General features: G+C 42.1%; 1 protein-coding gene across 2 annotated transcripts in view; it reads left to right on the forward strand.

Moving 5' to 3' along the window:
- Positions 1–18,439: 18,439 nt before the first annotated feature.
- The window catches only part of ULK4 (unc-51 like kinase 4), a gene marked incomplete at its 5' end in the record, with an annotated part of 374,670 nt that continues 366,427 nt past the window's right edge, over positions 18,440–26,682 (forward strand). For both annotated transcript variants that reach the window (XM_084248396.1, XM_084248397.1), the window contains 3 exons: positions 18,440–18,577; positions 23,609–23,708; positions 25,905–26,044. In XM_084248396.1, the coding sequence (XP_084104522.1) occupies positions 18,440–18,577; positions 23,609–23,708; positions 25,905–26,044 (378 nt within the window). The remainder of the gene's footprint in view (positions 18,578–23,608; positions 23,709–25,904; positions 26,045–26,682) is intronic.

Here is a 26,682-nt window from a genome sequence, read left to right on the forward strand (position 1 = left end):
GTACAATTTTGATGGAGAAATATAAAAAAATTTTAGAAAAATTAAAATAGTTGTTGATTATCTGACTCGATAAAGGGGAATGATGATAAAGCATAATAAATTCTAAACGTGAAATGTGAAAAGAATAAGGCCAACGAGTAATCGGTGTTCATAGGAAATACTGAAAGATCATAGAAGAAGACTTTCAGGCTAGGTGAAAGAAAGGAAGTCCCTCTTCCCAAAAAGTACACAGAAAGAATGTGTTTTTTTAAAGTTGAAAATGGGGAGAGAAACATACAACAAAGAGAATGCACAACGAATTAAGAAAAGAGAGAAGAGCAAGAAAGGATAGAGGACAGCATAAACATAGCAGTGTCCTCAGCTTCTCCATACCTGCCTTTCTTCTTGCTCAGCTCACACATAACCTGGGTCCACATCAGACCTAATGGCAAGAAGTCCTGCCCCTTTCTCCGGTAATCTAAGGATACCAAAAAAGGCTTATGTTTTCCAAAAATTTACCCCATTATTCTTGTCATCTGGTATGCCAAGCCTCTGAATGATTCACTGCAAGATTCTCCTGCCTCTGCAGATCCGTGCAGTCAGTGCCACTTTGAGGCCCCCCAACTGTCTGCCCCAGCTCTGCTAATATAAGGCTGTCATGTTTAATTAGAGTTGACTAAGACCTGGGGATAGTAATTACATGAGAACCACATTAACCAAATGGAAAGACTGGATACTGTGATATGCCATTCATCCCCAGATTAATTGGTGAATTTTATGTCATTCTAGTCAAATGCTTAAGAAATTTTAAGGAAATAATGTTTCCTAAAGTTCATATGGCAGAATAAATAAATAATAATTGTCCAGACAATTTAAAAAAAAACAAATAAGGCATACCAATCTTGACCAGAAAGCAAAATATAACAAAGTAGCAGTAATTAAGGCATTGAAAAACAGAAATGTGTATGTGATAATTCAGTTTCATGGTTATTAGGGTACTATTTTCCCCTCTTTTTAGTAATCTAGATTTGTTAGGGGCCTGAATAGCCGAACACAAACTAAGAAAACTGTACTTACTGGGAGAAAATCATATGATGATCACTGTCATATGGGTTTTAGGCAAAATCCTGGGACAATCCAGAGAAAACACTTGGTGTTTCTTCTTCTTTTTAAAGAGATGATCCTCATAATACAGCTTTAGGGTCCTTAACTCATCCTTTGATATTCCAAGATTAACAGTCATCACCAATGCATTTGGCATTTTATTTAGAAAGTTATATTAGGAAAATTTTCAAACATAAAATTAGAAACATAGAGTGATGCATGTATTCATCAACTTTGCCAATTACCAATGAAGAACAAGTTTATCTCTATCTTCATGAAATTCCTTTTCTCTTGAATTATTTTGAAGCAAATCCTTAGTCCTGGACATCATATAATTCCATTCATAAATATTTTGGTGTTTATCTCTAAAAGATAAGAAGTCATTTTATGAAGGTTATGTTAAGAGTTCATGTCAGTGAATCTGGGTTGCCAGATTCATGTCAGTGAATTTGGTTGACTTGGCTTTGGGGAAACTGGAGATCTTTCACACATTTTTCCATTTGTTATTTTATAATGTCCTCTATGTTTTAGGCCATGTTTAAACTATATCAATTCCATAAAATTTTCTAAATTATTTTGTGAAATTGCATTTAGCAAGAGAAAAACATTATAATAAAGCAATTAATGCTAAAGGAACCAATTTACAATGCAGGTGAAAAGGAGAATTGGAGGAGGGCCTCCCTGGTGGCGCAGGCAGTTGAGCGCAGCACTGTGAAGCTGTCCGCAGTCTCTGCAGTGTGGGTTCAAACCTGGCCAGCTGGTGAGACTCCCACATGGCGAAGCAGACCTCTCTTGCCTCCCCCGCTGCTCCCCTCAGCAGTGTATTTCGTCAGTCTGCCTGTTCTGTTCCCCATTCTGTCTCTGGTGAATTCTCTCACCCTTCTGCGCAGTCTGCCTGTTCTGTTCCCCATTCTGTCTCTGGTGAATTCTCTCACCCTTCTGCGCATCTGGCCTGTACCCCAGTTCTTGTATAAAAATAAATAAATCTTAAAAAAAAATGAGAATTGGAGGAGCAACAACCATGTGCCAACAAGAAGAAATGGATTCAGGAAGCAAATATGTTGGGGGGCTACCCCAAAATAAAAGAGGGAAGACAGTATTCGCAGAGTCAGGATGTAAATGGGCTGACATAGGGATTCTACTGAAAGTGATGAGAGTATCAGAGATTGGAAAGGAGAGAAACTGTGAAATAGCTCATAGAGGGAAAAAGTGAATTGTCTTAGAAATATAGGATGTTTTAGAAGCCTGAGGGGCCATTTGAGATTTGTGAGTTCTAAATTTAGAGTAGGGCTAGATCAGCATGATGGTGTATTTTTTTCCAGTCACAATCTTCTGCTCCCTTGTTGGCATAAAAGGGAGGAAGAATGTTTGGCTTAAGCAAAGTTGTTTGTTTTTTTCCCAGATGAACATATGGGAAGGGTAGTTTAGGGTCATTTTAGTTATTGGTAAAATAAAAACAAGAAGAGAGTGGTGGACAGCCAAAAAAAATTATTGGAGGTGTGTGAGAAAAAATAGCTCTGCCTAAAGGGGGTTGTGGCAGAAGCAGTCTTTGAGGAAGAGTTATGGGATTTGGCTGCAAGTCCAGAGGACATGGCAGAGCAGGGGGACACAGTGGCAGGATGTATATGAGATTGCTGTGTATACTGCAGACTAGGAAGACAGGAGAGGAGTGGTGACCTACGAGGCCTTCATTGTCTGTGGCCACTAGTCATTGCCCAAGTCACTATATTCTTATTCTTTACTTCAAGCCTTTTTTTCCATATGGAAAAGTGGATTTGGTATTCAAAAGTTTCCCACAGGACTCTCTGGTGGTGCAAGGGGTTAAGTTACAGCACTGTGAGGTTATCTGCAGCCATTGCAGCACGACTTTGATCCCCAGCCGGCCAGGGAGCTAACTGCATGGCACAGCAGACCTCTCCTGTCCCACCCGCTGCTCCCCTCAGCAGCGTATTTCAGTCGATCCACCTGTTCTGTTCCCCACTCGGTCTCTGGTGAATCTTCTCACCCTCCCGTACCTCTGGCCTGTACCCCAGTTCTTGTATGCATAAATAAATAAATCTTTAAAAAAAGTTTTCCACTGGAGGATTTTCTTTCCTTTAGTCTGCAATCACCATCTCTCTTTATCTTTCATGTCTGCGATGCCAAAGCAGTCCAGTTTTGGCTGGTTCCAAGAAAACTTGCGGAGCAAATAGTAAGCTAGACTTAAGTTTTCTTCAGCAACAGGTCAGAGGGAACTCCCTACAAGGGAAAAGCAGCAGGTTGGGAAGGGGTAGACATTCATCAACAGTGGGCATGCTGGGAGTGTAACCAACCTGCTCAGGCAACTCACTAACACCTTCAGGACCTGCAATTAATGATGTAACAACACTGGGCACACCCATATTTATGGCTTGGTGGATCATGTTACTCAGTTCATGATAAGCAGTTCATATCCCAAGGGCACCTGATGTCCATTGATGTCTACCAGGAGCTCTAACAAGGCAACACTATTTCTCAAAGGGAGCTACTTGATGAAGAGAAAATGGTTTTGATTCAAAACCATGGGGACATCTGTGGTAGTGCTGTCAGGGGTGACTACAGGGCCTATGTAGATCAGATGTGAACAGTGAGAGAACCATCACATCCATTGGCATATGTGGACCAAATCACAGAGCACTTTTCTCATTAGCCTGTCCTCTCCGTTCAGGGGTCCACTCAATTTTGGCATGATTTTCCTATGACTTGGTAATTCATTTAGCAATCTGAATATGAATATTTTGCCTCAGAAATCCAAAAAAATTCAGCAAACATCATGCATCTTTCTTAGTGGGAGGAATATACGATGTGGCAATATCTTCTTTGCTTTGAAGTGATTATCCTTATGTATATGAATTATCTGTGTGATTCTCCTTATGAATCACTGGGTTGTCAGAAAATTCAACTGGATGAAAGGGAAAGACCTCTAAATTTTCTGGGGATTTCTCTCCTACCCTCAGAAGGTAAGTATGTACATTACCAAGGAATCTAGAGACTCTGCTACTTCCATCTTTCCAAATTCCATAAGCCTGATGGCCAAGAGCAAACCTGTGTGATATCCTGTATGAAGCTGAGATGGTCAGTGTCAAAATAGGCAAAATAAACTGTGACACAGATTCAGACAGTGGTAATCACCTTGGGGGAAAATTTAGAAGTGTGTGTGTGTGTGTGTGTGTGTGTGTGTGTGTGTGTGTGTCCTGCAGCAATCACTTATTAGTCTAAAGTATTTTTTTTCTAATGGGTATTCATTCCAAGTGACCACAGATAATTTCAAGCGTTGTTTTCCCACATTGCCCTACTGGCTGCCAAATATGCAGCCCTTCAAATGAGTCAGATTTTATTGCCTTTGTCCCCAGGCAAGTTTACTCCAAATTGTTAGCGTTTTTTCTTTAGTTTGCATCTATTCTGGATACCAATTTCCACATCAGTCAGAGCTCTTAATTGGGAGTAATGGAAAAGGACTTCTATTAATTTAAATAAAACTAGAATATATTGCAAAGATACTAGGCTGCCCATAGAAGTAATGGAATGATGGCGAATTGGACTAAAAAAAAATAGAAAAAAATAAAGAGAACCACAGAGGTAGGATTATTTCTAGGGTTAGGGGTAAAACTGGGGCTAAGACTAGGGATAGGGATAGAATTAGGACTTAGTTGGGCTTTGGGTTAAGACTCATACCAGTTTTGCCCAGGATTTGGCTGAAGTCAGGTTACCATTGGGAATAGGATTATATTTAGGGCTAAGGTTGGTTTTAGAATTGAAACAGTGAGATTTATGGTGATGACTTGGAATATGCTTATGGCTTTTGTTAATTTTAGGAGAAAGGGTAGGCTAGGGCTGGGATTACATAATTAGGATTAGGGTCTAGGCTAGCATAAAGTTCCTACCTTGAATGTAGTACATGAAATTGATTTCTCACCCAGGTTATCTTCACCCAACTAGTATTCTCATCTTCCACTTACTTCCTTCTTCTAAAAATTACTCTTATCTGAACAGTAACCACTTCAACCCTGGAATTTAGACTGCCTATTCTTAGTTGCTTACAGTCAATGTTTGACTGCACCAGGCATTCACACGTATTAATGTGGACCAACTTTGGGCTGCAATTTATGATTCAACACTCCCAGTGTTTCAGGTCAAATCTTGTCTCCAACTAGATCATATCCTTGCTTGCTCTTCCCCAACCTGGTCCTGTTTCCTTCCTTCCCTCCCCATGTGAGCATTCCTTGATCAATCACATTCACAAGAACTCCTTTCTTGGGTTTTACCTCTAGACACCTAAGACAGTGAGCAATAACCCAAAGATAAGAAGCCCATGTTTGTTTTTTCATTTTTTTTAAAGATTTATTTATTTATACAAGAGCTGGGGCACAGGCCAAAGGTGCGGGGGGTGAGAGGATTCACCAGAGACAGAATGGGGAACAGAACAGGTATATTGACTGAAGTACACTGCTGAGCAGAGCAGGAGAGGTCTGCTGCGCCATGTGGGTTTCTCCCTGGCAGGCCTGGGGATCGAACTCATGCTGCAGAGGCTGAGGATTTCTTCATAGGTTGTGTCTTAACCCCATGCGCCACCAGGGAGGCCCAAGAAGCCCATGTTTTGAGCTGCCCCAAACTGACAGTCATCCACTATGCCTGTCTCCATAACAGATAATAAGATGCATGTCCCCTCTGACAGCATATCAAACTCCAGGGCCAATATTTCTCTCTTGTCTGTCAGTAGGCTCTATTTCCATCATCTGATCCTGCCCTTAGAACCCTGTGGACAGCAGAGATACCCAACGCTAGACCCTTCTCTCATCACGATCTGATGTCCTCTAGCCATCGGCAGGCTGTTAGTGCAAGTCAGGACTTCGACTCTCAATGACTCTGTCACAGACACTGTACTGCCTTGTCTCAGCCATTTCTGCCTCTTTATGTTTTCATTGTCATCCCTGACCCTTCATTCTCATTTTCCTTTCTTCTGTATTATAAAAATTTAATCCAAAATGATTAAGTACCATCTCAAACTAGTTAAAAAACAGAGAGCTCAACAGAGCAAAATTAATAAGCTAGAAGCAGACCTTAATATACATATTAAAAATTGATCCATAATGAAGGAGACCTCACAAATTCCTGAGGCCAGAGAGAATTTTAGTGCTGAGATAATTGGTTAATTATCCTGAGCAGTAATAAAGTTACAACCTAATTTTCTAATTTTCACTAACAAATTTCAGAAGGAATAAATAATCCAATGTAAAAATAGAAAAATAGTGGACTATCTGATCACCAAATGGGAAATGTCTTTCTATGCTTAAAAATAAAATTTTAAGAAATGACAAAGGAACTGCTAAACCTTTGACACCACTCTATCACATATGAATTTATCCTCACACGAAGTCAGAAATGCTTGTAAGATGGATGTATAAAAATGTTCATTTCAATGTTTTCTACTTATCAGGAAAGGAAAAGGGAAATTGGCTTTCACTCTGGACCAGGAGAATGTGTCTCTAGATTCTCCTCTCACAGGCTGTTAGTGAGGCTGATCTAATAATTGGGTCTGAGATTTGTAAGAGAAGACTCTAAATCTTATGCAGATTTTTTTTTGTATTACTAAAAGTAAAAATCAGGAGTGGTGATATTTGTTCAGGAAAACTCCTTAATGATCCTTGTTGGAGATGTAAGATTAGATTAGGTCAGCTCCCTCTAGAGGAAGGTGATTGGCAGCATGGAACTTGCAATTTTCCCCTGAAGATCAGGAAGAAAGGGAGAAGTGGGGAAAGTCCTGGCCCGGGTGAAAGAGGTGGGGAAGTAGAAGAGCTAAGGGCAGAGTCCCAGCAGGAGGCTGGTGTGTGGTTACTTGGGGGACAGCCTGTACAATAGATGGCCACATTCCATTTAGTCCATTTGTGTGTGTTAAGTGTGCGTACATATGAAATATACACAGCAAGAATATCTGAAAATTAAAAAAACACATTTCAGTTGTATGCTGTACAGATGGAATAAGTAGTACAGTGGGGTGTCCAAGTTCAAACCACATAAATTGCAATTCTTATACTCAGCCCTGCCCCCACCGACTTCCCTCCACAAAGTCAGCACTTAATGGTTTCTTGTGCTTCTTTCAGGAGATGCTGGAGCTATTCTTTGCATAAATGAATGAGCATATGCTCTTATCCCTCTTTTCTTCCACAAATGGTGTATCTATACTACACTTAGTGTTATGCACATTGCTTCCCCCTTTAGTAACTAGCCTTGGCGATATTTTCAGATCAATATACAAGGAACAAATTCATTTTTAATTTACTCTGCTTGCTGCTGATGAGCATTTGAGTTGTACCAATTGAAAAAAAAATATAGACTAGGTTGCAATGAATATTTTGTGCACTTTGCAAACGTAAGATACATCTATAGCTACTGGGTACATCTATAGAGGTCTGGAAGCAGAATCTCTGGGTTGATGAGGATGTGCATTCAGCATTTGGAGAGATACTGCCCTTTGCTCTCGCCTCAGGGATGTGGAAGTGCTTGCCTTCTAACACTTACCTCTACCACGACTAACGCTCCGTTTAAAGTTATTTCCTTTCTGCGCTGTAACCTCCCTCTGCGATAGCCACCCAGTCCATAAAATCTGCTTCACACAGTCGTGCGAGTTTAGCGGAATGAAGAAAGCACTGTCAAATACAAGAAGGGGAGCAAGGTCACAGGTTAACAGCTTGTGCTGCAGATAAGATGGTAAGAAAGGACCAGGCTTGAAGGAATTGTAAGAAGTAACAAAAATGCCCTGGGGGAGTCAGGCTGCCTGCGGTCCCTCCCACTGCGCCCTGGGGGTGGGGGAAGGGGGGGCTGCCACACCGCCTGGCGGCCCCTGCCAACCCCACAGCTGCAGCCTCCGCCCGAGTACCCCGCGCCCCGCCGCACTAGGGCAGCAGCCCCTCACTACACGCTGGTCTTCAAGCCCAGGCGGACGGCGAGGCCATTCTTGGGCCTGCAGCCCATTTCCCGGGGGCAGGGCCGGACGGCATCGGTGAACTCCTTGCAGGCACATGGCTACTTAGCGACCTATTGTACATAAAAAACAGCAGTCTTGCCAGCTTGAGGATTTACCCGCATGGGTTGGTGTTGCTGGATCTTCAGAGATACGACTACAGGGACGCACAAGGCAAGGAAGAAATTGACAGTCTTTAAAAGATTTATTTATGCATACAAGAGCTGGGGCACAGGCCAGAGGTGTGGGGGGTAAGAGGATTCACCAGAGACAGAGTGGGGGACAGAACAGGCAGACTGACCGAAATACACTGCTGAGGGGAGTAGTGGGCGGGACAGGAGAGGTCTGCTGTGCCTTGTGGTTTGCTCCCTGGCTGGCTGGGAATCGAACTCATGCTGCAGAGGCTGCTGATTGCTTCATAGGTTGTGCCTTAACCCTTGCGCCATCAGGGAGGCCCTGACAGTCTTTTGAACAGAGCATATGAAAGAAGGAAAGAGCTGTCAGGACATGACTGCCAGGTGAAGCAGTTGCCACCCCAGGTTGGAGGAGGGGCGGTGGACAGGTACTGGCCCCCACTGGTGGCCACCTGGTGGAGGACGACATAGATGAAGTGGTGCATGATGAAGCGTTGCCTTATCAGAACATCGGGAGCAACTGGGAAACATTCTCCTCCTTAATGGAGGCGTCAGTGTGGCGGAGAGCGATCTGGTGTATACCCTGGCTGTCATGGCAGTGGCAAAGATTACGCTGGCAAAGATGCCCTGACTCTCGGAGGTGGAGATGGGGCGTAGTATGTGAAATGGTCAATCCGAAACCAAAGATGGTCACGATGGTAGAGATCGGTATCCCGGTAATTGAGGGATGTTAGAAATACATGCAGAAGACGTGCAGCGACGTCTTAGACCACCTTAAAGGAGGCTGCTCTCAGGTTTAACAGAAAATTGTGTTCTTGAACTGAAGAGGCACGGCCAAGAAGGGAGGGAATTTGATTATGTGATTGATGACTTGATAGCCTTTCTGATCTCCACACCTCCAGAAGATTCCTCATGAGAATTCCTCAGACTGACCTCTTGATCAAAGTACTGAAACAGGAGGAAAAATACTCCACACAGAAGGACTGTCAGTTTGACGAAGCCCTGTCTGTCTAGGAAGAACAACTGGGGCACCTGTGTTGTCCTGTGGCATTCTCCAAGGAAATCAACTGTGTACCCTCATTCTTGGAATTAGGGGTATTTTATACCTTTGGAAGCGAGCTAACCCTTGAAGATCAGTATCCTGTAATCACGTGTGCTGCCATATAATCATATGTTCTACATGACATCCAAATGATGCAGGCAATCAATCGTGAATTCCTTCAAGTTTTTAAAAGTTATTTTTTATAGTTTTTGATTTTAAAAAACAAATGGAAAACATATTTTGATCAGTGAGGGTGTTATTTTTTGAGTCAGCTGAGGGATGATTAGATAGCACAGTGAAAGATGCTAACTTACTGAACCCTTAGAATGTGATTTTTGTTACTTTTTTTCCATGTGGGCCTTTTTTGTTTGTTTTGGTAGACTTTCAATTTGGTTGTTTGGAGGACTGAATGTCATTTTATTCTGGAGGGACATTCTTGATGGTGTTTTTTTCCCCCAAATTCACTTATTAAAATTTGGTGCTTATAAGTTTAAAAACTGGATCGCAATGCTTCAATTAAAATTACAAGAGAAAACAAAAAGCAACCAGAAGATAGGATTTCCCTGGAAATCAAGTCCATCCTATAGGCAGTATGTATGCCAGTATGTGTAGTGGTTAATTTTGTTATTAAAGGGAAAAAGGAAAAAAAAATCCTAGATGATGACAGAATTTTTAAAAGCGCTTGGTTTAGTATCGTGAGGTTGGGACCCTCCCATCTCAGAGGGCAGAGGTGTCTGGCTCTTCTAGAGCATTTGTACTAGCAAGCTGGAGCCAGAAGAATGACTATGCACCCTTCTAGGCCATCCAGTGTGATGGAGCATCAGTCTTGAGATTTCCAGACACGAGCATCTTGTATCTAGGAGAAACCATCCCCTAACCTGGTATCCTAAGAGTGGAGCATACCACAGAATACAGACAGGGATACAGACAGAATAGGAGACCCCATGATACCATGGCCAGATTCTGTGTCTAATCCTCTAGGGAAATTACAAATTGGAATAGCACCATGGAAACTATTTCCTGCCCTCTCCCTTTATATTCCTGGCTAGTGCATTTCCTCCCTTTCTATCTTTATCTTCAGTATTGTTTTCCTTCTATTGCCACTGTGGTTTTTTTTAAAAGATTTATTTTTTATACAAGACCTGGGATATAGGCCAGAGGTGCGAGGGGTGAGAGAATTCACCAGAGACAGAGTGGGGAACAGAACAGGCAGACTGAAGAAATACACTGCTGAGGGGAGCAGCGGGCAAGACAGGAGAGGTCTGCTGCGCCATGAAGGACCCTCTCCAGCCGGCCGGGAATGAACCTGCTCTGCAGAGGCTGCGGACAGCTTCACAGTGCAGCGCTCAACCCGCTGTGCCACCAGGGAGGGCTTGGGATCATTTTGTTGTTCTTTTTCTAAGTTCCTTGTCCTTGAGCCCAACCCATCAACAAATAATTGGCAAATCCACAACCATAATGAGTAATTAAAAGATACCTTTCTCAGGAACTGGCAGAGCAAGCAGGACAAAGCAACATAAAAAGAGGATTTAGAAGATTTGAACATGTCATTTAATAAGCTTGAAAATGAACATATGAATCTGTGAACCCCAAAAATAAAATATATATATATCCTTTCTAAACTGTTGTGAAATATTTAAAAATACTAGGCATTAGGCCACAAAGAAAATTAGTGCCTCCCCAAAATCAAATTATCGGCTAACAATAAATACAAAATTTAATCCAAAAAATCAAAAGCCCAACTCTTAAATGTCTATTGAAGAAAAATAAAATGCAAACTGAATGCTATAGCTTTTCACATCTCTCAGGATAGTAATTATAATCGTAAAGTTTTTAGTTTGCTTTCTGCATTGTTTCTGTTTCCTCTGTCTTATTTTTTTTTTTTTAAGATTTATTTATTTATGCATACAAGAACTGGGGTATAGGCCAGAGGCATGGGCGGGGTGAGAGGATCTACCAGAGACAGAGTGGGAAACAGAACAGGCAGATTGACCGAAGTACACCGCTAAGGGGAGCAGCGGGCGAGACAGGAGAGGTCTGCCGTGCCATGTGGGCTGCTCCCTGGCTGTCTGGGAATCCAACTTGCGCTGCAGTGGCTGCGGATCGCTTCACAGGCTGCATCCCAACCCCTGCGCCACCAGGGAGGCCCACCTCTGCCTTATTTTTATTGGTTGGCTTATTTTAATCTCTTTCCAGTTAGTCTTTCCTTGTTTATCTTAATATTTCTGGCTGTGTGTTCATATGGTAAGAGTAAAACTGAAAGCTCATTCAGTGTTTAATGCACACTTTGGGGACTTATTGATTAGTGAGCTCCATTTTAAGGTGATAAGGGACTGAGATAGCTTTTTTTTTTCATTTGAGACCTCTCCTTACTAGATGTCAGTATTTTTTCTTGCACAAATCTCCTTTCTGCACAAGGAAACTTCTGATCTTTTAACTGACGATTAGAAGCCTGGCTGCTGCCATCATTCTTGCAGGAAAAGCCTTATGCATGGTTCAGCAGGAATTCTCCATTCCAGGCCTGTTGCTCATGTTGTTTAGAAAGTATTTCCAAGTCTTTTCTTGAAAGTAGAAGGCACTGCAGGGAGACACTGTTCAGGGTGGTGAGATCAGTTGGTGGTAAAGTGGAACACTTTTATCCAAATATTACCAAGATGAGGATTATATGCCCCAGGTCACACCTGGATCCTCCTTTACAGATACCCTGCTCACCTGAAGCCAGGTTTTTTTTGTATCCCAGAAATTCCTCAAGAATGTTTTCCTTACTTGTTCTTAAGTGATGTTGTGGCATTAACCTCAATTCAGTCATTTTGGTGAGGTTTTAGGGTCTACATGGTAAATTGACATATTCCGTTTCTCATCTGAAGTAAGTCCAAATTATTTTATGAGGACAATCATAGTCTGTCCCAACTGTCTAGTTTGGCTCATTTCTTAGTGGCAGTGGAGCATCTTTCTTAAGTCCTCCAGCTGTCACAAGAGTGGGTAAACTTCTTCAGCATGGGCTTTCCCATTAAATGTCCTTGGAGATGATGAGCTCACTCAAATATTAGCATGGGCGGAGAGAGCTTGATATGTGCCTTTTTTACTCCAAAAAGCTGTGACCAAAATGTAACAGAGTCCATGGAGGCTACTCTGCTGATTCTCTACTCTGAAAGCATCCCCAGACTACACAGATCAAGCAGACTAAGTGCTCATCCTGAAGCAGATGCAGTATTGCAGGGTTAATGTTGAATGTGGCATGATGCTCTCTGTTCATATGAAAGGAACATGAAAAGAATTAGCCCAATGAACGAACTCACATTGTGTTTACAATTCAGCTCTATATAGAACACATTGAAGACCCAGGAAATGCAATTCTTTCAGGAATAGCTTTTTCCTGACTAACTAGTTAGCTTGTACTTTAGAGTTAGTGAATATTTAAGGGCAATGCTTCCCTCTCTAATAGCAGCTAGTCTTCATAAAGCCCACTTTAAAGCCTACTCTGAGCACCTATGGTCCTTCAGATCCTTACTATATATATGTGTGTGTGTATCTATATGTGTGTGTGTGTATATATATATATATATATATATATATATATATTTGTTGTTCTTGTAACTTTGCTCCAGAATTCAAGTGAATTTTCTTAATTTGTTTTCCCCTTGCCTAACTTTTTTTTTTTAAAGTTGTATTTATTTATGCATATAAGAACTGGGGTACAGGCCAGAGGTGCAGCGGGGTGAGAGGATTCACCAGAGACAGAGTGGGGAACAGAACAGGCAGACTGACTGAAATACACTGCTGAGGGGAGCAGTGGGCGAGTCAGGAGAGGTCTGCTGCGCCATGTGGGAAGCTCCCTTGCTGGTTGGGGATGGAACTCGTGCTACAGAGGCTGTGGACAGCTTCATAGGTTGCATCTTAACTGCGCCACCAGGGAGGCCCCACCTTTGCCTAACTTTTTCTGGCAAAGTTTGTATGTATTATTTTGTATGCTTCTTTGGATGAAGATAACTAATAAATTATTTCTTTCTCCTCCATGTCTAACATAATACTTTACTCAAAGAAGGAACTCTCTATGTGACTGAATGAAGAGATAATAATTGAAAGTGAGGAAGTCCAGGCATAGGTACTTCTGAAAAGAGATTGCTTGCCTAATTCAGCTTTTGTGTTCTTCATGTCAGGTTCATTCTTATCAACTATACAAGAATGAAAATCTAAAATTTTCAAGGTCACCTGAAAATGCTCAGGAACTGAAGTAAATTAAAACATGTTGTTTCAGCTCTACATCCTGTTCAAGAAATAGCACTTAAAAATTTTTTTTTTGAAGTCAAACTAAAAGTTGACTGTGGTGGTGTGGTGGGCATTGAGTTCCATGTACTCTCTCCCTTGTCTTTTGCTATGCTATCTTAGAATTGTCTATAGCAAGAGTTCGTAAATCTTCTGGGATCATTGGTACCTTTCAGTTCTAGCCAGATAAATGCATGTGCACATATTTTAACTGTCTTAAACAGCTTGTATATTTCCTGGAGGTATCCAAAGAACCTAGCCTAAGAAGTGCCAGGATTTGCTATTGTTTCCTACATTAATGCTTAGGCTATTTATCAAAAATTGGAACTGATATTTTAGTTTTCAATAATTAGGGAGCGATCTATGAGGAAACTTTTTTTCCCTATCAAAATTGTTAATCATACAAAAGTGACAATAATGGATAATGTAAGATTCCTGAGAAGGCAACACAATTTAGATGTCAAAGAGATGCGATTCACTTGAGATGAGGGGCACAATTTCTCTACATACAGGTTTACAAAGCGTGGTCCCTGCTCAGCAACAGCTGCATCACCTGGTAACATGATAGAAATACAAAAAATCTGGACGCCATACAGATTGACAGAATCAGAAATTCTGTGGATGTGGCCCACTAATAAGTTTGAGCAAGCGCTCTTGGTGATTCTAATGCTGAAGTCGGAGAACCACTGCGTAACTCTAATGGAAGAGGGGAGCTAGTGCTAGCGGAATTTGAGGGTGTGGAGCTTTCAAAGTCATGCAGTCACCTCGAGATCAGAGGCTCTGCTTTGTCTTCCCGAGTACAAGAAGGAAAATAATCCACACTTCTCTTTTCTAAAGGGTGAGGAACTTGAGAAGTCGGCCTGCAGCCAAGACAAGCTGAGCTTCGACAAGAGCAAGGAATAAAAAAGGAAACGGTGCAGTTTGGCTGGGTAAAGAATGACGAGCATCCGCGGCTCCATGCCCGCCCCCCAATACTCCCCCACCCCCCAACACTCCTCCCATCCCCCCAAACTCTCCCACCCCCAACACTCCCCCAACCCCCCAAACTCTCCCACTCCCCCAACACTCCCCCATCCCCCCAACAACCCCCCAACACTCCTCCATCCCCCCCAACGCTCCCCCATCCCCCCCAACTCTGCAGCTACCGCCCAGGCAGGTCACTACCAACCCCCCAAAAGCAGCCCCCGCGCCAGGCTACAGCGGACCAAGGCCTCCTCAGAAACCCCCTTCCGGATCTCCGCCAATAGGGACCAAACCAGCCCAGCCGCCGCCCAGCGCTCCGCCGGCGTCCCGCGGGCTGCCCTGGAGATGGGATGGGCGAATCCAAAGCGGAGGGGTGTCGATTTCTCAACACCGGACGCTGACGCTAGAAGTCCCGCCTCTCGCCCGCACTTCCTGCCAGCTCCAGAGTCGGTGGGCTCGTCCAAAGGGTGGGCTCGAGACCGTTGACGGGAGGGCCGTGCTCTAGCGGCCGGTCACAGCCAATAGGAATCGAAGTTGCTCAGCCAGTCAGTGCTCTGCGCTCCTTCCGGCGTTCTGCGTGCTGCCTTGGAGACGGGCTGGGAAAATCCAAATGCGAGGGGGGTGTTGAACCTGCACAGGCTCACGCTGCCCCAGCCCGTCCCGTCTTTCTCCAGTGTGGCGCCCCTGCTTTCTGACAAGTGGACTCGTCCGGAGTGGGGGCGGGGCCTAGACGCGCTCAATCCCTGGAGCGGGTCCAGTGGATCCGCGGCTCCTTCCCGCAGGGATCAGGTACGTGGAGTGGCCAAGTATTGGGTTTAGGGACCAAGTATTGGGTTTTTGTTTCTCTCAGTGGATGCTGGAGAGCGTGCAGGCCTGGCGGGATATCCCTCGCCTACCTCTCTCCCTCTGTCTCAGCGGGCTCTGCTTTGTATTGCCTTTTGGACCCCTGCAGTTTTCTCATGGCTTTGGTTGAGTGCGCACCGACACCTCTCCCAGGGTCTGGGTGCAGGGGAGACTCGGGGGTCTTGGGCTTTAGGGCTCCGAAGATCGCTTTATGGCTGCCCCCGATTTCGGAGTTCTGCCTCTTAAAACCAGCGTGGCGCTTGCCGGGTTCTGAGGTCAGAAGATGTAGGGAGGTGTCGAAACCCGCCAATTTGCTGGCCGCAGGCTAGTTGGGGGTGCCTGAGTGTTGGTTTTTGGGGGGGTGGGTGGGGTGGGGAACGGAGGTTTACATAGTGGGACAGAGCAAGCGCAAAGCCTGCTGTCAGTTTGGTATGTGAAGTTCTGAGAGAAGGAGCACTTGTTGGGGACTCAGTTTTGTGCCTCCTGCCTTCCATGAACCCCAGAAACTTTGGGCCTGTCGTTTTCTAAGTTGAGCGTGGTCCAGTGGGTGCGAAAAAGCGGGTTGCTGACTCCGCTTCGAGTTTGATTTTGAGGGTCTGAGCTGGACGCCAAGATTATGCAGTTCTATCAAGGCCTCAGGTGTTGCTAATGTTGCCCGTGCTAGAGTCAAACGTGTTTGACCTGGCTTCTGGGGGCTGCTTTTACCTAGTCTGTTTCAGAGTTTGTGAACGTAGACCCTGCCCACTGCTGCTTAAATGCCCTCAGGTGCTTCTTTGGGTTATTTGCTTTGACTTCTGGATTTTCAGATAATACCTAGGTGAACATGTAGTTAAAAGAGATTTAACAGATGCACCATTGCTGTGGGGCGGGGAGGCAGGGGCCCAGGAGGCTGGGGAGGCAACTGAACTCCCAGCCCCCTGTGAATCTTAGCACTCTCTTTTCTCTGGGCTCTCCCTGGCGTTTTCTCGTGTTCTCGCCCCTTTTGTAGTCTCTAGTCCTCCTTTTAGGTGTCTCTGAGAGATGCAGCCTTTATAGCCCTGACCTCTAAGCTCAGGTGTGCACACTTACGCATGTCCCCACCCATACTGCAGGTGTCCACAACCAGGCACGCAGCCCTGTGCCCACCCCCATTACCCCATCAACTCGATCAAGGCTCCAGGTGGTAGCAACAGAGGCCAACAGTAAAAAGCCTGATCAATTCATTTACCCTACAACCATGCTTTTAGAAAATGTAGAAGACTAAACTAGGATGTCTGGGGATACACACTTGGTTGAGAAAACTAGAAGAAAGACAAGCTATGAAAGTCAGGAGAGTGATTACTTTTGGGGAGGAGAGTTGTGATTGCCATAGGCTCAGAGACAGGTTACTGAGCTGACTGGCAAAGTACTATTCCAGACTCAGTGATGACTACAGGGTGGGGGTGTGTCTGTTTTATAATGGATAAATGACACATTTATTTTTTCTGTATGTTTTCTGTTTTTTTGTTATATAACTTGAAAATTATATGACTGAAAAATGCGCATTAGGAAGTCTAAGGCGAGAAATGCCCTTGGAGTGTGTCAAAAAGAAAAAGTCATGGAATTTCAAACTTGAAAGATGTTGGAAGAATTTCTGGTCCAATTCTTGTTTTACTCTGAGGCCGCAGCCCCAGAGAGGGGAAGTGCTGAAAGCAGTTAACTGTCCTGTTTAAGCAGAGTATAGTCGATGCATTAATATCAGGTACTCGGCTACGATGCTGCTTAGTGAAGATTGAGGAAACAAATTTGGCTTGAATCAAATTCAAAATTTTGAGACTTTATTTTTTTTCTTGTCTAAAACCTTGTTTTCAAGGACTTTAATCTTACATTAAAAACTTGTGATTTCAGCATCTTAATGCATTCAAGCTTAGTCAATTGTGGAACATTTACCATCATGTTATTTTTTTTCATTATAGCTTCTGTTTTAATATTTTGCCGACTTAATCTTATCTTTGTTGACTTGCTACATAATTACTACAGGCTTTATTTTGGTGGCTTTCCCTCCATAGGCCTCTGTGGCTATCACCTGCGGCCTTGAATGCAGAAGGTGCTTGGGAGCTGGGCATGGGGCATGTGTGCCTGATTGTGGACACCTGGAGTATAGTGTGGGGGCACGTGTGAGTGGGCACACCTGAGCCTGGAGGCAGAGCTATAAGGGTGGCGTCACTCAGACAGAAATAGCTGAATGGCTACCAGAGGAAAAGACCACCAGAGAGCCCTGCCAGCCTCCCAGACCCTAGGCTTCCCTGCCTTGCCAGCCTGCGGGCTTGCCCCACAACAGTTGGCATAGAAAGAGCATTAAAGCCTGAAAAAGCCACTGATGGATCTGGGACTGTCCCTTGTCCATCTGCCCAAATTTAGAGAGAACCTGCCCTGGGCTTGCTGGCACTACCGTGGGTTAGAAATCGAGATTGATTCTTTATAATAGGTAGGTTTTAGTAAGACTGCTCATTAAAAGAAATAGATACTAACCTGTACCTCTTTCGGTTTACATTGAATTACATTAAAAATTCTCTCATCTTTTCTGCTTGGAATTAAAATTCACTGTCTGGTTTCTGCTCATTTGATGTAGATACCAGTGTGTATAATCCAAATGATTCAATTACTAACCTGTAAAACAGTTTCCCCATTTTCACATACACTTTCATTTGCTTCTAATAATTTGAATTTTGGGTGGGGCAGATAGTGCCCCATTTTCCAGATATTGACTCCATGTGCTTGCTATTGTAACTGAGAAGCTAAAAAAGGTATTAAGATACATTGGCTCAAGTCTCTTTCATTCCTTGGTTTTGTTAAATGCATTGGAAGCAGTTGTCATATTCATTATTTTGTTAAGATCTAGTTGATTGAGTTAAAGAAATTGAATATTGTCTTGTGAACTGTTTTTAATTTTTTCCTTTAACTTTGTTCACCCTACAAAATGAAAGAGACTAGTATCCAATACTTGTAGGTGTGAATTCATAGAATTTAGACTTTACATATTAAATCACCTAGGCTAACTAATCAAGAAACTAATTTACATTTGAAAGTGCCATTTTTGTTTACTTTTTTTTAGGTACTAGAGATGCTATTAGGCTGTCATTTCACTGAGTGTGAAGAGTCGCCCCAGAGATGGAAAACTTCATTCTATATGAGGAGATTGGCAGAGGCAGCAAGACGGTTGTCTATAAAGGGCGGCGGAAAGGAACGATCAATTTTGTAGCTATTCTTTGTACTGATAAGTGCAAAAGGCCTGAAATAACCAATTGGGTAAGTCAACATGTTTCCCTGCCTCTGGCAAAAGACAATTATGATCATGTAGAGTAAGTAGCATGTAAAAAGGAATCTTTGGATTCACTACAGCAAATGCCACATTTTCAATCTGGAATGGATGACCTGTCTGTTTGGTGTCACCAATCCTGAATGATGACTGATAAATATACTCAAGTAACTAGCAACTTATGGCTTTGTGTGTGTGTGTGTGTGTGTTTGTGTGAGTGTGAAACATCAGGGAAAATATATATTAGGTTATTTACTTTTAAGTTTAGTACAGGATTATGAAGCTTTCCAAAGGAAGGACTTTGAGTGAAAATGACTTGGTTTTAAAATAATGTGCCATTTGACAGCCCAGGCTTCTTGGACCAAGCCTAACTTTTGCTTTTCTTTTTTTAAAGATTTATTTATTTATTATTTATACAAGCACTGGGTACAGTCAGAAGCGCGGGAGGGTGAGAGAATTCACCAGAGCCAGAGCGGGGAGCAGAGCAGGCAGAAGGACCGAAGTACACTGCTGAGGGGAGCAGCGGGTGGCAGGAGAGGTCTGCGCGCCATGTGGGACCCTCCTCCGGTGGCCGGGGAGCAGCCGGGGATCGAACCAGTGCTGCAGAGGCTGCGGCTTCGCAACCCAGCGCTCAACCACTGCGCCACCGGGGAGGCCCCTAACTTTTGCTTTTCAACTTTTAAAGATTGTGCTCAAATTTGTACGGCGTAAAATTTGCCACCTTAACAGTTTTTATGTATACGGTCTGATACATTCTTATTGTTGTGCAAACACCACCAGAATGCTTTCTTTAAATAGTTTTATCTTGGGCCTCCCCGGTGGGGCAGCGGTTGAGCGCTGGGTTGTGAAGCTGCCTGCAGCCTGGGTGACACCGATTCGATCCCCAGCCGCTCCCCGGCCACTGGAGGAGAGTCTCACATGGCGCACAGACCTCTCCTGCCGCCCGCTGCTCCCCTCAGCAGTGTACTTCGGTCCTTCTGCCTGCTCTGCACCCCGCTCTGGCTCTGGTGAATTCTCTCACCCTCCCGCGCTTCTAACTGTACCCAGTGCTTGTATAAATAAATAAATAAATCTTTGAAAAATAAATAAATAACTAGTTTTATCTTTTTTCAGCAGTTTTTAGATTTGCAGCAAAAAGGAAGGAATACAGATTTTTCCATATAGCCCCTACTGCCTCATTTCCATAGTCTCCCTATCACCAGCATCCCTACCAGTGGTACATGTCATTATGTATGAACCTACATCAACACATCATGACCTCCCAAAGGCCATAGTTTCATTAGGGTTCACTCTTGCTGTTGATTGTCCCATGGCTTTGGGCAAATGTGTAATGACATGTATCTACTATTAAGGTATCTCACAGAAGAATATCATTGCCTTAAAGGTCCCGTGTCCCACTTATTTATCCCTCTCTTTCCCTCCAACCCCTGGCAACCCCTGATCATTTTAACTGTCTCCCTTAGTTTTGCATTTGCCAGAGCATCTGAGCCATACAGTAGGTTGATTGGCCATTACTTGTTATTATCTGTTTTTATTTTTTAAATCGTCATCCCAGTGGGTATGAGGAGGTGTTGGCTTTTAAGAGGAGTGTGCACAGTTGAGGAAATCAGGTATATGGGAGAAAATGAAGGTTGATTGGTTGGTTCAGTGCTGGGAACATGTAGAATTTCTCTTCAGAGTAGGTTTTTATTCTGAAATTTGGAGCAAGTCAGGAGTTAGGAGTTGGGGATGGGGAGGTGGTATTCAAGGAAAGAGGAAAGATGAGGTGTGACTCCTCACTGGTTGGGGTCATTTCAGATAGAGGATTATAAATGAAGGTGGGTCAGTCAGTATGGTTTGTGTCTGCTTCAGCCACTAGGGTACATGCAGGATATGTGGAGGGTTGAATTAATTAGAATTGGAGCACTGCAGTAAATGAGCAGGAAAGTGAGTCAGTGGTGAGAGAATAGGATGTGTGAAAGAGATTTTGAAGATAATATGATTATTACTGAAAATCTAGAAACATATCTAATGGTGTCTACAAATCTAATGTCAAAGTTGAAAAAAGGAAAAATAAGTAGACAAAATTAAGTTTATTAATATACTTTAATCTAGAATATACAATGTACTATCATTTCAACATTCAATCAATATAAAAACTTAAGACCAAAGTAGTGACTACCAGACAGGAAGGTCGGGGCAGGAGGGTGGGCAAAAGGGGTGAATTGGACAGTGAAGGATGGAGTTAGACTTTTAGTGGTGAACAGAATATGTAGTTCAGATGTACATCTGAAACCACTATGATATTATAAATCACTGTTACTTCAATAAAAACTTTAAGTGATTAATGGGATAGTTTTCTTTCTTTTTTGGCTACTAAATGCTCAGCATCTGGTGTGTATTCCACTTACAGCTCATCGCTGTTCGGACTAGCCCTTTCCAAGTTTACTGGTAGACCCCTCAGCAAGTGACTCCTGTATGGGACAGTATGGGTTGAAAGAACTGAGGTGGCTCAGCATCTCGAAGAGTCAGTACTTGGCATATATGGTGGATGAGGCATGTTCAGAAGGCACACTGTAGCCTGAATTCTCTTGGAATTTCCATACCTCCTTTATTTTTTCACCAAGACTTTGCCCCTTCTGTGCCTGAATCTCAGTATAGTTGAAACATTCCCACTGAGGGTGCTCTCTGTTCTCTAGTGGCCTTATTTTTGGATATTACAAGGTGCTCCTCAAATTCTCTTGATCATTCTGAGTTTTGATTTGCACCTCATGTTTTTATGTGCATTCATTTTCCCTTGTGTTACAGTGTGAGCCCACCCACTTGCTTCCAGAGTGTGCTGTATTTCATATGCCATATTTGCCAAAATAGGGAGCTGTTTTAGGAGAATTCCCGCATATTATAGGCCCATTACCCTGAGCTGAGTGGTAGCAGAATTTGTGATCTTTTAAAAAGAAAATCAGGAAACGGAACCCAAAGCACTTTGGTATTTGTCAGCAATTCTGGTTCTTGACAGTTTGCTAATCGCATTTTTGTGGTTTTATTTTCTACATTTAATGGCATTTTATTTTATTTTATTTTTTTAGATTTTTTTCTTTTATTATTATTATTTATTTATACAAGCACTGGGTACAGTCAAAAGCGCAGGAAGGTGAGAGAATTCACCAGAGCCAGAGCAGGGAACAGAACAGGCAGACTGACAAAATGCAGTGCTGAGGGGGGCAGTGGGTGGCAGGAGAGGTCTGTGCACCATGTGGGACCCTCACCCCATGGCCAGGGATCGAACCGGCGCTGCAGAGGCTGCAGGCAGCTTCGCAACCCAGCACTCAACCGCTGCGCCACCAGGGGAGGCCCTTTAATGGCATTTTAAAGGGAGAAAGTAAAATCCCTGAAGCAACTTGGTGCTTGCCTTTTTTTTTTTTTTTTTTTAAAGGCTTTTACATCGTTATTATTGTGTTTTGAATTAGTTCTTGTGTTTCGTTGACAAGTATTCTCATGAGCCAATGGAATTAAAATTTAAGATTGTGCTTCCAGTAGTCATCCTTCTTTAATATTCTGGATGAATTGATGATACTAGGATTCACTAAGATTCTAGACACTAGGATTCAGTAATCTCATAAAATATATTAAAAAATTATTTTTTGGGCCTCCCCGGTGGCGCAGCGGTTGAGCGCTGGGTTGCAAAGCTGCCCGCAGCCTCTGCAGCGCCTGTTCCATCCCTGGCTGCCAGGCGAGGTCTCGCATGGCGCGCAGACCTCTCCTGCTGCCCGCTGCTCCCCTCAGCAGTGTACTTCGGTCCTTCTGCCTGCTCTGCTCCCCGCTTTGACTCTGGTGAATTCTCTCACCCACCCGCACTTCTGACTGTACCCAGTGCTTGTATAAATAAAAAATTATTTTTCACTGCAACATTGGTTTACATCATTGTTTGTGTATCAGAATTATAGATTCTCCCCTCTTAGGTGTTGTCACCGTGTCTCACCCACCCCTGAGACACCCATAGTCCTCCACCAAAGTCCATTGTGTTCCCGCCCCACCTTGCTCTGGCCCCTCTGATTGTCTCCGTTCTACAGTGAGTTTCTTCACTGAGAGCATTTTAAAAAAAGATTGTGGAATCTTTTGAGAGTTTTTTTAAAGATTATTTATTTATGCAAGAACGGGGTACAGGCCAGATGCGCGGGAGGGTGAGAGGATTCACCAGAGACCGAGCAGGGAACAGAACAGGCAGACTGTTGCCTGCTGGCCAGCCGGGAATCAAACCTGCGCTGCAGAGCTGCTGACAACTTAACAGTGCGGCGCTCAATCACCTGAGCCACCAGGGATGTCCTCTTTTGAGAGCTTTAAAAATTTATAAAATGAGTAGTACATGGTCACTATAGAAATTTGAGACCATGTAGAAAAATGTCACTTGACAAAAATGTGGCAGTTTCAATTTGGTTTGTTTGCTTCTAGCCTTTTTGCTCTGAGTTTTTCTTTCTTGGTCATGGTATTATATAATTTTGCTTCTTGCCTTATTTATTTAATAAACATTTTTCCATGCTATAAAATTAAACATTTTAATAGGGGCTTAATTTGTGATAGACAACCTATTTGTTATTGCATTATTGAGCATTTAGGTTATTTTTACTTAGGGGAATTTTTCCTTTAAAATTAATTTTTCTTGATTATAAAAATAGTATATACTTAGTATAGAAAGTAGAAAAAGGGAGAAAAATAAAAGAAATTAAGAAAAACAGTTACAATAATTACCGCACTTATTTTGATATACCTTCTGAATATATCTTTCAAAATGTTGTATTTACACTATTTACACAAATATAGGAAATTGTTACTTTTTTCATCTTTAACATAGTACATTAAATTAGCATTTTCAAAAATGTATCCTGTCTTCATAGCCTCATTTTTAATGCCTGTGTAGAATTCCACCAAATAAATCCCATCATGTTCTTACCCATTCTCCATTGTGTATTTAGGTATTTCTTAATTGATGCAAGGGTTTTAAGACCGTTCTTTTTTTTTAGTGTGAATGCTGTGTGTTCTTCTAGGTCCGCCTCACCCACGAAATTAATCACAAGAATATTGTAACTTTTCATGAGTGGTATGAAACCAGCAATCATCTCTGGTTGGTAGTGGAACTCTGCACAGGTAAGGGCACCTAAGTAGAGCTGGGCATGTCATTACCTTATGTGGCTTGAGAAAACATCTGGTGTAATTTTTGTTATTCTCCTTTTTCCTTCTATTACGAAGGTAAGTAATATTGATACTACTGATCACATTAACTAAAATCTGCTGTTTGATGGCTATTAAGGAACTCTAAAGAGCAAAGATGTTTGATAAGGGGAAGACATGTACAATTCAATTTAAGATAAACTTTGGTATAAAATACTGCTAAATCACCTACACAAAAACTTAAAAATATTTTTTAGTGATGAATTTATCAAGGGAGTGTTCCTATTCAATAAAACAAAGCATTTTAGGTCAAAGTAACTTTTAGCTAATTAGTTCCTAAAGTGATCATCTATTTTTATGAAAAGGGTGCTTCTCTTTATAAAAACAATGCAGAAATGACAAAGATGAACCAACATGTAGCAATAATTAGAGTTAACATGTTATATCTCTGACTTGATAAAATGCTCTCACTTCTTAGAGGGAGAAGTATGACTGAATATATAGATGTTATCTGGGCTTTGAGTTTTAGTGTCTTAAAAGTTAAATAGGGAAAAAAATGTAACAAGTACCACTCTTAGTATATTTCTGTTTATGCATTGAATAATAATTAAAAAATCATTAAATATTAAGAGGTATTGCTGATTAGCTTTATCCATACTAATTTGCACTTAGAGCTTATAAAACTGAGTAATGAAGGAGGTTATTTGGAATCAAAGCTTATTTCTGAAGCAGTGTAGTAGGGTTTAATTAATTCCATAGACTTACATACTGTTGAGGTGGTCGGGGACTTTCCTGTATTTTTGCTTTAGTTGCTTCTGACCCCTGAGCTATGTGCTAAGGCAACTCCAAGTTAGGCCCATGTTTGATGTGGTTCTTCACCCACAAAGCAAAATAAGTAAAACCCCCAAAAATTAGTTCTTACCTTCCTCACAGTGGTTCTGATTGAACTTTCAGATGCCAGCTAAGAGTTGCTTTTTTTGTCTCCTCTTGTAATCTTGAGACTTAAAAAAAAGTTAGATTATCACTGGATCTTGGAAAGGTACAGAAATGGAATTTACAATATGTCTGCCTTATTTCATCAGTGTGTACATCTAGGGGTTAGTGATTTTCTAACTGTTCAGGAGAGTTAATGCTGCCAGGCATTGCTTTGCAGATATGACCTGGCTTTGCATAGGAATACACCTGACTGTATTTGGCATAATGCAGTTTATTTTTTAAATTTTTTATACTTCTATAATAAATATTAATTTTTTTCTTTTAACAATTCTTTATTTTTTTATGTTTTTTTTTTACATTATTTTTCATTTTTTGCACAATGTATGCATTTTCACCTTGGTTATAGTCCCCATACAATTCCCACCACGCTTGTTTTGATCCTATTCCCTTCTCTCCCCCCCCCCGCCCCAAGTGTGTCTCTGTTTTATAGTTGCTTGTTGATTTAGATTTTTACTTTATTATAATTAGTCTTTTTCCTGGTCCCTTATTTAGGTTTTCTAAATTCCTGCTATGAGCGAGACCATCGGTATTTTTCTTTTCCTTTCTGGCTTATTTTGCTGAGCATGATCCCTTCCAGCTCCATCCATGTTGCTGCAAATTGCATGAGTTTATCTTTTTTGATTGCTGAGTAATAGTCCATTGTGTATATGCGCCACATCTTTTTGATCCAGTCATCTATTTTGGGGCATTTGGGTTGTTTTCATAGCTTACCTATTGTGAATAGTGCTGCTATAAACACAGGGGTGCAGGTGCCCTTTTGAATTAATGTTTCTGTGTCCTTTGGGTAAATACCCAGGAGTGGAATTGCTGGATCATATGGAAGCTCCATCGCAGTTTAAATGCAGTTTAGGTTTGTGTTTGCCACTGACTTTTGCATCTGTTCATTCCCTGAGGGATCTGAAGTGAGCGTTTCTTAGCACCAGAGTGAGTCTCTCTTTCACCCCGCTTGCTTATTTACTTACAATTCATTCTCTGGGAGCTGACTCTGGAGCTTGGCATGGATTTTTGTTCAGGTTCTTGGACCACTGTGTTCATCCATGCACATTTTCCCCATGAGGCTGTCCAGCCATACTGATTTGATCAGTTTTTAGTGCTTGGTGTTTCTTGGCATGGAGTCTCCTGGATGCACTGTGTAATGTTACTGGGTTAAAATGGGTGATTTTTATCAACTTGCAGGTGGTTCCTTAAAAACAGTTATTGCCCAAGATGAAAACCTCCCAGAAGATGTTGTGAGAGAATTTGGGATTGACCTGATTACTGGTTTACATCATCTTCATCAACTTGGTATTCTCTTTTGTGACATTTCTCCTGGGAAGGTAATTCATGGAAGTTTTGATTTCCTAACTGACTGTATCTTCATTTATAATGTTTTCTCAACATTTTTGTTTTTAGATAAAATTATGATATGGAATATCTTGAAAGTTTAAATTAACTTTTTTTTTTTTTAATAAAAGGAAACATAGTACTCCATTTTAGCTACCTATTTAGCTGCCTATTGAAGCAGCTTTTAGAATGTGTAGTCTCCCCTTTCGGAGTTCTTTGAGTAATGATTGCTGCTTAAGTTTATTGTGAATGATAAACTCAATAGATCTATGAAATAGCACCCTTTGCTCTTTAATGATAGTATACAATTTAAGCTCATTATTTTAGTTTGATAATGGCACTTTTGGCTCCTTAAATATGATTCCTGTTATTGTGGATAAGATTTTTTTTTTTGATAGAACTATAAATGTCCTTCAGTGTAGTAGGACCATGAAGTGAGCTAAGTTTCTGAGCCACAGTCAATGCTGATGTTTAGAAACTGTGTGACCTTGGACCAGTTCCTTTCCTTCCTCTGTGTGTGTTAGTTTTCTTCTCTGTGATACAGACATGGCTCAAGGGGACTGTGAGGATTACATTATATTTAGGATAAGCTTCTAGGATCCTTTATGGCAATGTGCCCTTACTCAGGGGC

The sequence above is a fragment of the Talpa europaea genome (assembly GCF_964194135.1).
Source record: "Talpa europaea genome assembly, chromosome: 11".
Taxonomy (NCBI): domain Eukaryota; kingdom Metazoa; phylum Chordata; class Mammalia; order Eulipotyphla; family Talpidae; genus Talpa; species Talpa europaea.